This window comes from Ptychodera flava, chromosome 22 (assembly GCF_041260155.1).
Source record: "Ptychodera flava strain L36383 chromosome 22, AS_Pfla_20210202, whole genome shotgun sequence".
NCBI classification, from domain to species: Eukaryota; Metazoa; Hemichordata; class Enteropneusta; family Ptychoderidae; genus Ptychodera; species Ptychodera flava.
The window spans coordinates 30,566,375-30,582,531 of NC_091949.1; the positions used below are offsets into that span (position 1 = coordinate 30,566,375).

The 16,157-nt window shown below is 38.8% G+C and overlaps 1 protein-coding gene across 1 annotated transcript; it reads right to left on the reverse strand.

Moving 5' to 3' along the window:
• Positions 1 to 752: 752 nt before the first annotated feature.
• Positions 753 to 14,128, reverse strand: LOC139123174 (LIM domain-binding protein 3-like). Its single transcript, XM_070689249.1, has 5 exons — positions 13,859 to 14,128; positions 7,058 to 7,209; positions 5,712 to 6,225; positions 4,974 to 5,116; positions 753 to 2,979 (listed from the first exon to the last, which is right to left on the reverse strand). The coding sequence occupies exons 1-5, from the start codon at positions 13,949 to 13,951 to the stop codon at positions 2,757 to 2,759; spliced, it is 1,125 nt and encodes a 374-aa protein (XP_070545350.1). The 5' UTR covers positions 13,952 to 14,128; the 3' UTR covers positions 753 to 2,756.
• Between the last annotated feature and the right edge of the window lie 2,029 nt (positions 14,129 to 16,157).

Genomic DNA, 16,157 nt, shown 5'->3' on the forward strand with positions numbered 1-16,157 from the left:
TATCTGCGACAGTGGATAATAGATGAAGAGTAAAAAACGCTGAGTCAGCATTTTCTACCTTATTTTTAGAACCGGTGCGAAAGTTAAATGAAGTCTATTTTAATATTAGACAGAGATACAGTAAAAAAGTTATCAGAGCGTTGTATGGCTGAACAATGTGGAAAATTTCATGAAAATGAATGTAGGAGGGGGTTCTCTAAAAATCGGCTTACTGTAGTCGTATGGAAGGGTCACGTGGCAGGCCTTGTGAAACTTCATTATTTTATCGCATAGAAACTCAACCGGGCAAAATGCTTGATATAGTACGACAATATACACACATCTATTGATTATGTACATATATTCAAATACGCTAATACACGTTGGTATACAAATAAAATGCACAAGTACAGTGTAAACTTGATTCGCAGTGATGTGTGATGCGTATAGTCTTCGAATTGTTCTACATAGTTACATTACCGTATTGCTATTCCATACACAAAGACATACGTTACGTATACCACTACTGTGGTGTTAAATCATAGACCCTCCAAATGGAGGGTCTATGGTTAAATATACGTCCTCATACGTAAATATTCTGTATCAAGCATTTTGCCTCGTGAATATCCTGCAGATTTTAGTTTCTTCACGTGAAATGACAAAAAACGAAGTCTGGTGCAATCGCAGGAATAAATCATGACAAACGTATAAACAAATGTCAGATTCAATAGATACAATGTCGACTCCAAATGAACACATTCCCAAACTTCAGCTGCTTGACTAAATATTTATTGCGTTAAAATGAATGATTCGTACATAAACACTTCTCCTACTATGGATATAATAAAACACGGTTACGCCAAGACCTAAATACTTTCCTGAAGTCACCGTGACATCAATCGCGAACATCGTCGGCGCATGCGCATCGATCGATTTAAAAAGCTTCAATGTTTGCGGAAGAAATGTACAAACTGTTGTCGAAATGCCGACTTGCACGTCTTTATTGCTGTAGAGAAAGAATAGCAACAATCCGGTTGTAAACCCTTTCACCACAATAGTTTTGCCTAAATCCATTGTTATCAATGGTAAGAGTGGACCTGCTTATATGGATAGGGGTGAACGGGATGAACAAGTCATCAACGGTTTCTGCTACATAAAGTCGTATACATCATAACACATCTCACACAAATAAAAGAACAACGTGCTTCTAACAGCTAGGAATACATTAGTTTAAGTTGCATAGATGTATAATGTGCAAGGTGCGCAACTGATTCTGTGTGACTGTCATTTTGCTCCATCTGTGCGTTCAAATTGTCATCAATAATAAATGAAGTTAAATCTTTGGTAAACTGTCAGTTCTTTATGCATGGACCAGCCGGCTAGGTCTAAATTCACGACGTGGGTAAATTTCATTGAAATTTACATGTTTTTGCTACAGAGGTGTACATGTTCGAATATTCGCGGCAGTTTCAAAACTAGTTTACGTGATTGCCCGTCTACGGCTGTTTTCTGATATTTTGAATATCTCGAGAAAAAATAAATATTTACCTTTATCCAGCGCAAATTTAAACAGATCATGAGAACTGAACAGTGTGCGGCTTTCAATCTTGTTATCTATTCACCTAACTGATGCAAATTAGTATTGGCGCATTACTTAGTAAAATTGACTAGTAAAAATCAGCAGTTGGCTTCAGAATACGATTATTATCAATGAAGTCTTTCACACATCACCAACAAGAACTGATTATCTCTGGTAACTGATCAGCCAATCAAAATCTCCTTCACGTCTGTATGCTGCAAATTGTGAAAAGAAATGTTGCGCAGTATGAAGAAATGGGTCATAACTTAAGATCATGCAGACATTGTCTTCAATAACAACGCTACACTATGTTAGCGTTTACCCTTTTCGCTTTAAATATTCTGAGTTTAATAATTGCTACAACAGGTTCTTGCAGATAATCGGTTGATAGAAAGTTAATGTCCGTTTTGAAGTTTTGTATACATGATGTAACTTCTACTCTGAAATCACACCAAGAGCTGCTTGTGCTGTATGTCACTGTATACGTACAAAAGAAACATCAAAGTTTGTTTACGATCGAGAAAACTCAAAATATGCGAACTTCAACAACTCGGTTCGTTTAGCAGCTTTTGATTAACTTAGGTGTACTCCGTAGAAGTTTCAAATAAAAAAACGACACTTCAAACATTTTCCCTGTTTTCTTTCCATATATACTTTCAGTTTGATGGTCATCTCTTTGTTATGAGACATGACACGGTGCTTTTTGCTTTACGTATTGCGCTTAATCACAATTTCGTCTCTTGGAGCCGCACCTAATTCTACCATAAGAGAAACTGGCCTTACATTAATAACAAGGAAATATAAAACTTTTTATAAGCTAGTGCCTATATACCTCAATGGTAATGACTTTCGCAATGACTTCTTAGTGAGTCTTACTTATCAAATTGTCTTCTCTGTTTCGGGTATTACGTCCATGTCATCTGCCAAGATTTTTGTTCTGATTTGATTGTCTGTCTTCACATCTGGTAAATGCGACGAAATCGACGACACGCCTTGTATCGTATTTCATATACACTGGTACTATCGCTGAAGTGTTGGCTTTGAGCAAACTTATTCGGCTAGGACGGATACAGTTCACGAGTTGGAGATCAATGCGAGCAGTTTGGTTATTTTGGTCCTATGCTGTGAAACGTGCCAGCTGGTAATGCTACTGATTTTTGTTGAAAAACTTCAGGGCAAATATGATTAGTTACTTGTTTTAAAGCTCTTGACCGTATTGGTCCTCGTCTTGTACGTACATCTGAAGTGCTCTGAACGATCTTGACTGACATCCGGGGTTGCTGAAACCATGGTACTGCATCTCTTCCCCCGGTTTCTTCTCAATGTATCTAGCGCTGGCCTCGCCATGACGCGGTGGTGGTCTGTTGTCGTGAATCTGTTTGTAGACTGACGATCCATGGTCGACGTAGGTTCCGCCACCCCTGTACAAGAACAGTTAAAAAATCATTAAAAATTACTTTGTTGGTAAATGGGGTAAATAAATGATAGCCTATGCTTAATACTGCCGAATACACCAAGAAGACGAAGGAGTAAAGAGTTGTATATCGAAGAATTAGCACTGGAAGGTTATATCTGATAGGTGGATTGTCACTATTCACAGCAACTTAGGGAGTCCATTTGTATAACTCAATTATAACGGCAAGATTCAGCCAACCAATTGGATAACAGCTTCCGAGATGCTGCATATTAGCACAGACAAACAGAAGAAACAGTTTCTATTTGTCTGTGATATTAGCCCGAAAATTGTGGTCCGCAGAAAACTTGAAAAAATCATCTACAGATAGCGCTTCCTGTGAACTGCGGCTGCTTTTCGAGTCGAGTGTTCTGCCTAGCCTGGCTCCGTACCAAGCGGTCGTATGTCAGAGAAGACCATGGTTTAAAAAATAAATAAAACCCAAAAACTTACACATTGGATTGCTTTTGTTTTCATATATCCTAAAACATGGACCCATAAATTTGTATTTGTATCTTGTCTACATATATTCACTATAAGTCATATATACGTCTTCATATTTTAACCGTAATTCATAGAGAGAGAAAGAGAGAGGAGGGAAGGAGGAGGAGGGAGAGAGAGAGAGAGAGAGAGAGAGAGAGAGAGAGAGAGAGAGAGAGAGAGAGAGAGAAAGAGAGAGAGAGAGAGAGAGAGAGAGAGAGAGAGAGATTCGCCAAAGACAAGTCAAGTGGTGAGAATGGATAAGCTGGCGCCATCGCGGGTCCTATAACCATAGACAGTCGAGAAACTTTCTCAACTGTGTATGCTATAATAGAGCACTGGCTCTGATATCAAAGGACATTTTCGATATGCTATTCCATTTCCTTAAGAAAATAATTCCTGATAAAAGTGCTCAGTCACAGATTCACGTGACCAGGACCTGGCATTGTCTAGCTGTTGTTCAATGAAAGGACAGTGGATGGTTAGAGCCCCCAAGTGAACAGTCCTACGTAAAAGGGGCCATCAGTATGGAGAACTCGTCAGATGATACTGTTACAATAGATTGTTACAGCACTTCAAAAACAATACTGTACAGTGTTAGCAGTTAGGTTAGAAAGAAAAAATAAATTGTTTATAGGAATCGCCGCTTCTATGTTGCCCGATTTGGATTTTTTTTCTTATTTCGGCAAATTCATACTTCTGCATTGCAAATACTTTAGTACCGCCGCTGGCGGCGCCCTACACTTCGTCGGGTTTTCGCGGGCATGTGAGATTCTAAATGACACCTTCAGTGATTTGCTGTGCATATGTTTTATTCTGAGAGCGCATGTTGAAATACTCAGAATATTTTGTGCAAACACCGACTGTATGTGTAATTCCCTATGTTATTGTTGAGAAATATAGTGTTGAATTAAATAACCAGTATCAGTGTATCTTGTCTGAGATATTTCTGGTTGGCCTAAAAGGAGAAAAGATTATTTTGCCTTGTCTGCATCCCGGCAAAATAAGTCTGAGGGACCGCGATTAACTTTGGCCTAAAAATAATATTTAAAAAAAATTTCGATCCATCAATGGATCGATCCATCCATCCATAAATACAAACATATACATACACATACATACATACATACATACATACATACATACATACATACGTACGTACGTACATACATACATACATACATACATACATACATACATACATACATACATACATACATACATACATACATACATACATACATACATACATACATACATACATACATACATACATACATACATACATACATACATACATACATACATACATACATACATACATACATACATACATACATACATACATACATACATACATACATACATACATACATACATACATATATACATACATACATACCTATACGTACGTACGTATATACATTACTTATCCTCTCTGTGAAATGATTTAACATAGGAATTATTAATAGAATACAATACCCTCCAATAACTCCTGTTCTTCCAGGGCCAATCATGTCAGCAGTTTGTTCCTGGTAGGCGTCAGCGATGTTACCAGCCGAGTATATGCCAACGGGAGAGTTGTACTGCAGATGGACAACTTTTGCCGTAGGACTTGTAATTTCCTGTTGAAACAAAAAAGTTTTGTGACTGATTAGAGTACTAATGATTGTTTTGCTGATAAAATCACTGAATAGCTTCAAGTGGGATCTGTTAGTTATATTTCATCCTCAAAAGACCTTCTGAACTATCTCTTGACGATCATAAATGAACAAACTAGAGCGCAAAAAATGCAACTTTAGGAATACTGGCAATTTATATGACGAACAGCCTCTTCTTCTCTTCGGCGTAGAAATCCATTCTGTCACGTCGTTGGAGTGAGGATTATATGATTTTAATTATATTCACGAGAATGAAAGTTGAAAGAAATGGAATGGAAGTTGAAAGAAAAAATTTCCTTAGTAACTCCAAGGCAGTGTGCTACACATCTGATCGTCTACGTTATCATAAGTATACGTAAGCTTACATGAACTTCAACTTCTTTGGAAATACAAGACTGAAACTAATCCTGACAAGACCTGCCTCGCCGACTACATTTACAGTCTTCAAAAGTTTTGATTTTTTGCTAATGTCCCAATACGACGATTTAATGTTCACCTTGGGAACAAAGAAACTGAAGTGGATTTCGTTGTCATGGATACAACAGACACAGTTTCTTACCTCTTCCATCTGATCACCAGCACCATGCGTGGGATCGATGCGCCGATAGTAACTGGGTACCTTGGTTGGTTGGTGGTGTGGGTGATATTGCGGTTCTTTCCTAATTTCAACCCTCGGGGTATTGTCTATTTCGGTGGACCCAGCAGGTCTGAACTGAGGAGATCTTGAAGACGTTGGGTCATATCCGTAGGTGAAAGGTTTCTTATCCTTTGGACTTGGACTGGTGATCGGTCTGTATGGCGGAGCTGTGGCCGGCAAGACTTGGCGAGGTGGGGGCTGTCCGAACGGCGTTGGAGGTGACGAATAGCTTTCCTGGTACGAGGGTGAACGTACAGCTGGACGAACTGGTTGGTAAGTCTTTGGTGTGTAATGTTGTTGAGGCGCAGGCGGAGGTGGTGGAGGTGGCGGCGGTGGTGGCGAGAACTGCGCCTGTTGTGGTTGGTACGGCGATGTTGGCGCCCTCATCGATGCAGCTTGGGGTGGCTGATCCTTTCTATCGACGTCTGTGCCGATTCTGCAAAAATAGACACCTGTACTTGTAGTCGATCGACAGAAATTGAAAACTTTCACCAGTTTGCAGAATTTTTATTTTGGCGAACTCGGTTATTTTTTGTGGTTGGTCACAATGTTTTTGTGAGGTTTTTTCCTTATTTTTCACAATGATTTCGGAAATGGAAACGCGTAGCAAGTTTGCACAATTGCAAATATATAATGCAATTTTTTTTTCTGAACACACAAGTGCTTAAAATGTTCGATAGATCAGCTGTCACAGTTTGAGTAGCACTCTCTACATTGAATACTTAAAATGTTACAATTACAACAGTTAATAATTTTTATCATAATATTGTCCACAAGTTTATAAGTCCGGAGTTCAACTTATTGAACATAATAATCACATCGTACACCAACGAATTGACGTCATTGTGATGTCATAGTGACGATGATTTCAAAGATTTCTACGCTTGTGTTCTATGGCTGTGTGTCCCCTCGAGGTCATAGAACATCGATAAATGCAATAGAGCATGTGTTATAACATTTGCCCTGCCAGACTGAAATATTTATCATTACTTAGCATAAGTTCGCTGACGATTGTTGTTAAATGTGTACTGATAGCTTTGCCTCGAATTCCGGGCACGACTTTAATGTTCACTTATCAGGATAATATGTTCCATAGATCAGCTTTCACAGTTCATGTGCGCGTGCGCTCTGTTACGTCATCAATAGAATCATGAACACTTTGTGACCACAAAAAGGTTGTGCTGACTTATATGCGTCTGTGGCAAATATGAAATTCACATAAACTGTCAAAATAACTTTATTTATGTAATAATTGACACAATTCTCACCTCATCAATGACAGAAAAAGGTCGCCTTTGATTTGTCGAATTTTCTCTTGAGCTTGAGCCAAGGTCATATCAAACGTTGGTTCTCCATTTATTGCTGTTAGAAGGTCATCTTTTTTTATATCGGCTTTGGCGGCTTTGCCACCGGCAGTTGTCTGAAACAAAAATATATTAATAACTTTTTTCGTGTATATTTCTTTCAAAAATATTAAATTGCCCTGCGATGTAATATACTGGCAAAATCAAATTCGTGCATCGTGGCGTTATCGATGCATTTTCAGACTTTATGTATCTAAGATATACAAACCTGGCAAAAGATGACAGGCGTTTAGATACGCAATGTTATGTCTGTGGGGTGTGAGTTTGTACCGTACGCTCTCCGTGACCTACATTCCTTTACTTATTCTTTCAAATGCATTGCGGTTAAGACATCAAAAATAGAACGGAAGCCAATACGCATGTCATTATGTGTAAAACCAAAGCCGTCGTAATATTTATGTCTTGAGAATGTCGTAATAATAGCCATATCCTAGTTACGGTAGACATTCTCCAAATGCGGTATTCAGGGGTAACTAGATATAACCCAAGTGTGGTGGCGTCCTTCATAATCTTTGGGACGGACCGCGACCGCAGCAAGATTTTTGCCTATCACGATTCTTCCAACTATACCCATCTCTTGTCGGCTGCATTTGTTCATCTTGTGTGAGATTTTTGTGCTGTATTTTCAGCCAACTGGTATGAAATTTCCAGTTTTCCTAATTTTGTACCTAACCAACTTGTTTTAACTTTGTACCTAACCAACTTGTCTTCTATTGGCCGCGTAACCTCTCACCCATCTACTGGTTGAGACGTGTTTATATAAGTCACCGATGTATAAACGACAGAATAAACACGTATGGACCCTGAGGGCAGGATTTTGCCACAGATTTTGCTCGAAGGTGAACGTTTCATCATTGTAGGATTTACCATGTGTTTTTAAAGATGATCGCTACGCGCCTTTCTTGTGTTGCTATTAAATGTTTAAAAGTATATTGCTGTCTATACCTAAAGTCTTGCGATTGTTGATTTCCTTCATCATGAAAAAGGTCTCTGTCTGTTGGTCGCGTCATAAAATGCGTGACGTTTACAAACATTCCGATCTTAACTTGCTCTTCTTCGTGTGCAGTTGTTCTTATCCTCATCACATTAGAAGGTGCTGACAGACATCACAACAGAAACTGTCGCCGTCATTCTAGCAATTATCACGTCCTTCCTCTAAAGATGCATATTTTGGACATCTTATTAATCTTTCTCTTGGCTTCGCTTCGACTGCATGGTGGAATCATGAATCCAAACGTTGATTTTGACGGTAAAGGGGCGGAACAAGTGTCATTAGAAAATAACGTCACGCCAGGAAAACTATCTCGGCAATAGCTAGACTAACGCTTCCTTGAAAACTCAACGTCAACGTTAACATCGCTAGCTAGAGACCATTGAGACTTTCCAAGCAAGTGAGCATCGGAGATTTGTGATATCTATGATCAACTTGATTAACTTTTGTCGGCGAAGGTTGCACAATTGCAATCTATATCTAATCTCCCAATCTAAATTAAATTTAACATCACACGGATGCCAATTGAGCTCTCAACGTTCATCCACAGAACGTTATCAGCAATATCTACACCGCAGTGTGTATCTTTTTATTAAAATGCACGTTGTAGCATTACCATTATAGCCATTTAGTAATAATTTTTGACCTCGATGAATTTCAATCTTTTAAAATGAGGGTAAAATTTAATTCTGTGGCACGGACAACATCTCATACAGATAGGGAGCCTGTGGCCGCGGAAAAACCATTTGCCTATAGAGACGATTTAGAAACAACGTGGCACGTGTTTGTCTCGGGTCATTGTTGTCTATTACGATGGGTCATTGTCTGTCCTCGCCAATTCTAGGTTCTGCAATGCCAACACTCGGGATTCAGATTTCGCAAAGACATGAGGGGTGACCTAAAATAGATATCCTGGATTAGGTCTCTAATTGTATTATGTTCCCTTTCGTAGGCGTTGTTTTGTTCACAGTGATCGTATCGTTTTAAACTGGTGATAAATTTTCTCTCATGTAAGGCTTCAAGTAGTTTGAGGTACATCACATTTGATTTAGAGACACGACAAGTAGAAACAAATTACGTTCATGGCTGGTAGATGGAATTTTACACCAGTGTATAGAAATCATTGGTCCAATACTTTATCGCTTGAATACTGAAGTTAATACGTGTATGATTTATAAACGATATAAAAATACATACTTGTACATTCTCGTATGTGATATAGGGGGCGGGTGACCACAATGTAAATTTGATCTCACTGGGAATAAATATTGAGTCAATGGGCTTAAAACAAATAGCTTACAGATGGCCACAGTCTTTGCGGTACAAAATATGTTTCATCGACAACCCATTGACATTAAAAAGTTACTGGCTGAGTCGAGGATTGTGAAAGTTCATTTTACATGAACGTTTTCTGCGACTAAAGAACTTTTCCCGAGGCTGGTAAAATGATCGTTATCGTTGGTATGTTTGTTCCTTTGAATTAAGTTGTCAACTCAACTTTAGATGTTATGAAAAAGTATGATCATAATAATTCTGGTAATAGCGCTGATTTTGATTGCAGATTTGTAGCAATGCGCGTGCGCCATTTGCTGCTGTCGACGCCAGATTCGGACAAATGTTGTCACAGTACATGTGTTTCATTGCTGCTGCTTGTATTGTGGTCGTATTCTGTGGCATATAATTTTTATAGCTTTATTCAGAACATCAGTTTATCAAACTACCCTTTAATGATTCATGGAAGATTAATTTTCAGAAATCTCCTCAAAATATTCGGGCAAATATCCAGTATCGCATATCAATGACATAACTCTGACGTCAAAACGGATCAAGTCTATTGTTTGCAAGTTTAATTTAACTGTGGTTTGAAGTGTGTCCTCGATTTTCAAAATGTCTAGAGATTTTCATGTTTTAGGTGATTTTTTTTGCAATGAAATGTATCTGGAAAGACGCATGTTTTTTGTGCAATTATTACTTGTCATAAATGATCGCAGAGTCGGTTGCAACGACCCGCATACGTCATAAGTGTCCATTGACATCGACCTCTGACCTGCAGAATGCTTGTGTCAATGTCAAAACACTAGTGAAATACAGCAAATCATCAACAAAATAAGCTTGTGTCTGAGCAAAGTTGGTATGACAGCTAAACTAAATTACTGATTGAAAAAATGCCTGAAAGTCGACCATTAATATTTTGATAACATCTTGAAAATGTCTTTTTAAAATGAGAAAGCCCTCAGAAGTGATAAAGCTCCAGTAAGTGATACTCAAATGTTCTAAAGGTTGCAAATACCCTGACACAGATGTACCGATCGTGCTGAGTCTTCGATTGAGTTTAAAATTTATTTCATTAGTACATTTTATCATGGTCGAATGCCATCGAAAGTTGATTGGAAAACACAGATTTATTGTCACATAGACTGTAATATTGAAAATTTGACCGCGTAACCTCTATAAAACTTACGACTTTCACAGCGATGAAATCTGCATGAAATTTGAGACGCGCCTTGGACTGTCAATTACATGCTTGTAGTTGTTTTTATAAGTTAGCCACAGTGCTGGAGAGCAGTTCAAATAGTTCTATTTTAAAAGTAATCAACCATGAAGCGATGTTAACTGAAGGTCGATCGGGAGACGCGTGGTGTCCATGGGACACTTAGAAATCTGGATACATATGTTTTGACCCTTTAGGTATGTTCCACACCCGTTTCCGAATTCCAATTCCCAGCGCTTTCAACATTTTGCAAGTCGATAATATACTATATTGGCCTCAACAATACTTCAATGAAAGTCAATATAACATTCTTCAAGGGCTGTTGAAGCTCCAGTTTCACAGGAAAATTGTTTGCAGTGTTTGGATAAAATATCATATTAAGTAATAAGAACGTTATTTGGAATAAAATGTGATTTATATCAGAGATGTACGAATTGATTTTCACGACGAAATTATCAATCCATCGTCAAGTATGTCGTCAAAGAATAACTAAATTTAGTTTTCCTCAAAAAAACTCTAAAATAGCTGTCGAGGCTTGGCAAATTAGACTGCGTGCTTCAAAGTAAATTAAAAGCACGAGTTTCATTATGAGAAAGATGTAGAATGTGAGATGACCTGAATAAATTTCCTAAAAAGTCTAGTTTAGATTGGCTGAAATGTGATAAGATTGGATTGATAATCATGACAGTGGAGGCTAGGTCAGGAACTGTCACGTCTTTAATGAAACAGCTGTGCAAAATAACACATGGTTTATCGAAGTTTTCGATAAGTGTGTGTGTCACAGGAAAGGGTTAGAAATCCTGGTTATTTACAATGACAGTTGTTGGGCCGACTCGCAGCGATTTCGAAGCTGTTATCCAATTGGTTGGCAGAATCGTACCGTTATAATGAAATAATACAAATAAACTCCCTAAGTTGCTGTGAATATTGACAATCGACCAGTCAGATATAACCTTGCAAACACGCTGCGAGTCAGCCGCAGTTGTTACGATGGTGATGATGATGGTGGCGGTGCAGGTGGTGACGATGATGATGTTGGTGTTGATGATGATACTAACGGTGACGACCTCGAATTGTTTATAGTATTACAGTATTATTGTTGATTGCGTCATGACGTGTCATGATGCGTTTTTAAGATGACGTCAGAGTTTAGACGTTTTGTGATATGACATAATAAGGCTAGCTATGAATAATGTTTAAACTCCGCTTCAATCTATTCAAAATTTATGATGACATCAAAGAAACTGTGGTAATGTGTCTTTACAATTACTATTTGAGACATGATAACACTGTGTTGACATACAACAGAGCAACTCTACACAGAAACCAACCCTTGAATTATTTGCATATGTTTACCTTGGACTAAGCCCCCCCCCTCTCAACCTCACCCCAGCCTTATAAAGATAAATTTACCAAACGGCAACAACAATAATATTCAGCTCTTTCGCAGTCGGACATGCCACTACTTCAACCTAGCAGACTTGAATCAACGACCAATAGCCAACCATGAATGTCTGCGACTATTCCGCGTAACGCGGTAGTAGAGTGGTCAAAACCATCGTGAGAAAGGAAACATAGTTTACATTCCTATCTGTTTATTTCTTCTCACAGCCTTTGAAAGTGAGAGGAAACTTGAACGAGGCAGGGCAAAATTTCGCGGGAGTCACTGGCCACTGGCAAAGTCTATGGAAATACCGGTCACGGGCATAGTCTCGTGGGAATATCGGTCACGGGCAAAGTCTCAATGGAATCACGATCAAAGGCAGACTTTAGCTAACACATTCTTCATGCTCCTGTCAAAAGTAATATTGTTGTTTACAGCAATATTATTGTTTACTAATGCATTATGGTTCACCACCACTGAGAGTTTGTCAAATTAGAAATCATTAATTTAAAACATCATCTGTTTTATATACTTGAAAATATGTTCCTGTATTTTACAAGGGAATAAAACAATTTGGTAAAAATAAATAAGCGCGTAGGATGAAAAGTTCAAGACAAAAAGTCTGAAATTTTACATAGAGTTATTTCTCCCATAATTCGTGAAAATAGTTAGATAATCTGCTGCAAGTCTGTTCGATTACTCACTCACACAGATGTGTCTCGAACGTGTCAAACACCATGCCAAGGGACATTTGACCCCTGACCTTTCCGCCATCTTCAGTCGGCACGTATTACTGTTAAATTCTAGGTGTACTGTCATCTTGAGGGCATGGTAATCGCTGTCGCAATATCTCGGAGAGAATAAATCTTGCGGTGGTATTTTACAGGTGTGCCCAGAAATGACATCTGTCTGCGATATTCTTTAAATTTAGCTTTCATCGAGTAAATTTTTAGCCGTGCCTTCATTATGATTATAATCACTCACAGCAGAAGAAACTTAAATAAAGACACAAACTATTCGCATGTCGTATTAAGTGTGTGTTTAACCCGGATGTGGGCCTTTGAAAAAACGCCGTTGGTGTTATTTTCGCACATGACTATTTTTAAAATAGTCTCTCTCCTTCTGGGATTTGGATGTTTCTATGCCAACCGTGGCTCAGATTGATATTGAGACGACTTGAGAGAATGTTTGTATAGTTTAATGGTAACACGGCTTGACCTCTCGTCGTATCAGATAAGACGCAACATGAAGGTATGCATGGAGAGAACTTGAGGGAATTCAAATTCTCTTCGATTGTACAAAACCGTCCTGTGGTAATTTCTTGTAATCTACTCTAGATTTTATCGACCTACGTAACTTTGGAGAAAAAAGTAAATACGAAATGGCGAATGAACATTCTTGATCCTAATTATTGTCCAATTGAAACCAGTTGCTATGCATAGTTTTGACTGTAGAAATCCAGACTCGTTCGCCATGTTGGAATGTTCGAGGAATTTTCTCACTTGCGTCTGCGCAACTCTGCTGTAGTTGACACATTTAATAGTTACGGCACTTCAGCGGTTTCCTTCGCGCAAATTATGATATGTTCTGTACGTTTGGAGAAAGTTGTGAAATATGGAAACTGCGCTTACAATCTTTCAGCGTACACCATTGGCTTATAGTTTCTACCTGGGTTTGGAGACGTGCGCAAAAAACGCTAAGGTATATGCAAATTTTGGCCATGTTGAGTGTAATGATCGCCGCTCTTTCGCGTGGGACAAACAGTGCACACACACACACCAAACTCAAATAGCAATAAAGTTAAAAGGAGACTTGACACACACACTGTGAACGACTTACCCGTGAAATGGTGAGAGGCTGGTTTTGTTCTTTTCCACCGGTCAGCCGAAAGCCCCACGGACCAGGACTTACTAGACGAGCTTTGAACTGCATTTCCAGGACCCTTTCAGCAAGACCTGGGTTCTAATTTTACCTCTTCAGCGATTCCGAGCGACGGACGGCCAAGAAATGTCCACACGGATGAATTGTTTCGACCAAATCGCAGCACTTCCTCGACCGGTCGCCGAGTTAAACCAGTGAACTCTCTCACTCTATGCACATGCGCGATTTGATCACTTGGAGGTATTTTCGGAAATGTCTATGTAAACTAAAACGACTTCGGCAGACCGAGTATTTCATGATGAGAGCTTATTTCATTACATAATAAAAACAACACAATGTTTATTTCTTCTTTTGAAATTCAACTTCTCAATTCGATATCACGTTCGTGCCTCTCGATATTTGAACTGCAAGTTCATGAAATTTCTGAAATACAGATACTTTAGGGTCTGTTTTAAATAGTTCACTCGGACATATATGCATCATAATGTGACCCTGAGGTCGCCTTCTTCTCAAGGGTTACATGATGAATTATCACCAACTGTGTCACTCACGTATTTTTGTCTCCTCGTAGAACTGTACTTTATGCGTTTGCGTCATTGCGTCAAACAAAACAATAGCCATTCTTGCGTTTGTGTAAGTTGTTCGATGCTTTATAGCTTCCTTCTAGAAACGTCTTCAAATTGACGCGTCGTCGACGTTAGGTAAATATCACAGGTTTGTATTAAATGCGCGCGCACGTACATCTTTGGTAATCTGGGCCTAAATATCAGCCGCCTACACATTGAATGAACAAATAAGACTGAAATAAATCGAACTGTTCCTGTTTCTATCAGGAGGAGAACAGACGGATGGATATTTGAACGTTGAATTCACGGATATTTCAGAAAAAAACCGACCTTTTGTCGTTCACTGAAGTAAGTCACGATTCATGGAATTGCAGAGACAAAGCGATGTTGACGTAATATGGCCTTGGCGCAACAATACAAATTTGTCAAAACAAAACCAGACATCGAAAATTATCTCGGCACGTGATATCATAGTTTGGAGGTATGTGAATCACCGCAAGAATTCCATTCATTCAAGGGAAGGTCAAGCTTAAGTTCGTACGGATTGTAATAAGGGACAGTCTCCACAAAGGGGCGTTCTCCTGCGCCAACTGGTGGATAATAAATTGAGAGAAGGAAACTCACGGTCCAGGGGCCGACACAGGGCAAACAGGTGTAAACAGATGAACAGTAGATAACAAAAAATAATGGACAAAACGCATCGATATACCTTCCGACGAGGCGCAGGGTTTACAAAGTAACTTTTGTTCATACGTCGTAAATATTCGTATCATTTATCGATCACGATTATAATCAACGCGGTTTGAAAATTCGAAATTCTTATTCATATGAAATACAAGAATCACTTGCAAAAGTAGAGGGAGTAACATTACGAAAGTGTTTGCGGAAACAATGTGGACAATTCACTGAGTTTCTTTTGACTTCTTACGTGCAAAGGACGCGATAGGATGGGGATAGGTTATCGCCTGCTGGCTTGGCCGGGGATTAGGTTTGGCCTATGCCAGGATGGTTGTGAAATGTATCAGCTCAACGAATGAGTAACAAATGACTGTATTTGCCATCTAGAGGTAACTCTATATCTTCGGTAAACATTGTAAACACGTCGTTGCATGTATTGCTCACGTTAGCTGACCAGTTCTTTCAATTGCGCCCGTTTGTTGTATGTTATTTTCACCAATTCGAGTAATGAGGTGTATCTGAATTACAGGGACAAAGTCGCTCTTTTTAAAGTTTTGTACGAAAAGCAGTTTGTGCTGTTTGACTTCTTGAAACATGCTGACACTACTCATCAACTATTCACAACCTCAACTCTGCTTGAAGTCAGACATATTCAAATGTCTAGGGAAACAGTTTACGGTCTGTTAAAAAAATCAAGTTCCGTGCACAACTGTCATCATGCTTGGCATATGTAATGAAATATAAATTTGCGCCGCCTTTCCCTTACGTTAAGGCAATGTTTGCACGTCATAGGAAAGAAGTCGGAAAAGGCAAAATCACGAACAAAATCATCTGCATGTCTGCATTCAAAGGGGTAATATTTTTACACTTTTCTAGTTATTTACCGTCGTCCTTTTGTACCCTGAGTGACTTATCCAAATATTTCAAGTTGTCTTGATATCACAAAAAGGTAAAACAAGAGCGACTTTTTCCTTTTAAAATTGATTTACTCTTTGACTTTATGAATGCGTTCT

Excerpts from the sequence above, each read along its gene's own strand:
- LOC139123174 (XM_070689249.1), bottom strand. The coding sequence starts at position 13,951 with ATGCAGTTCAAAGCTCGTCTAGTAAGTCCTGGTCCGTGGGGCTTTCGG. Across the intron at positions 7,210-13,858 it reads AGCCTCTCACCATTTCACGG|ACAACTGCCGGTGGCAAAGC; the intron begins GTAAGTCGTTCA and ends TTTTTGTTTCAG. Across the intron at positions 5,117-5,711 it reads CTGGTGATCAGATGGAAGAG|GAAATTACAAGTCCTACGGC; the intron begins GTAAGAAACTGT and ends TTGTTTCAACAG.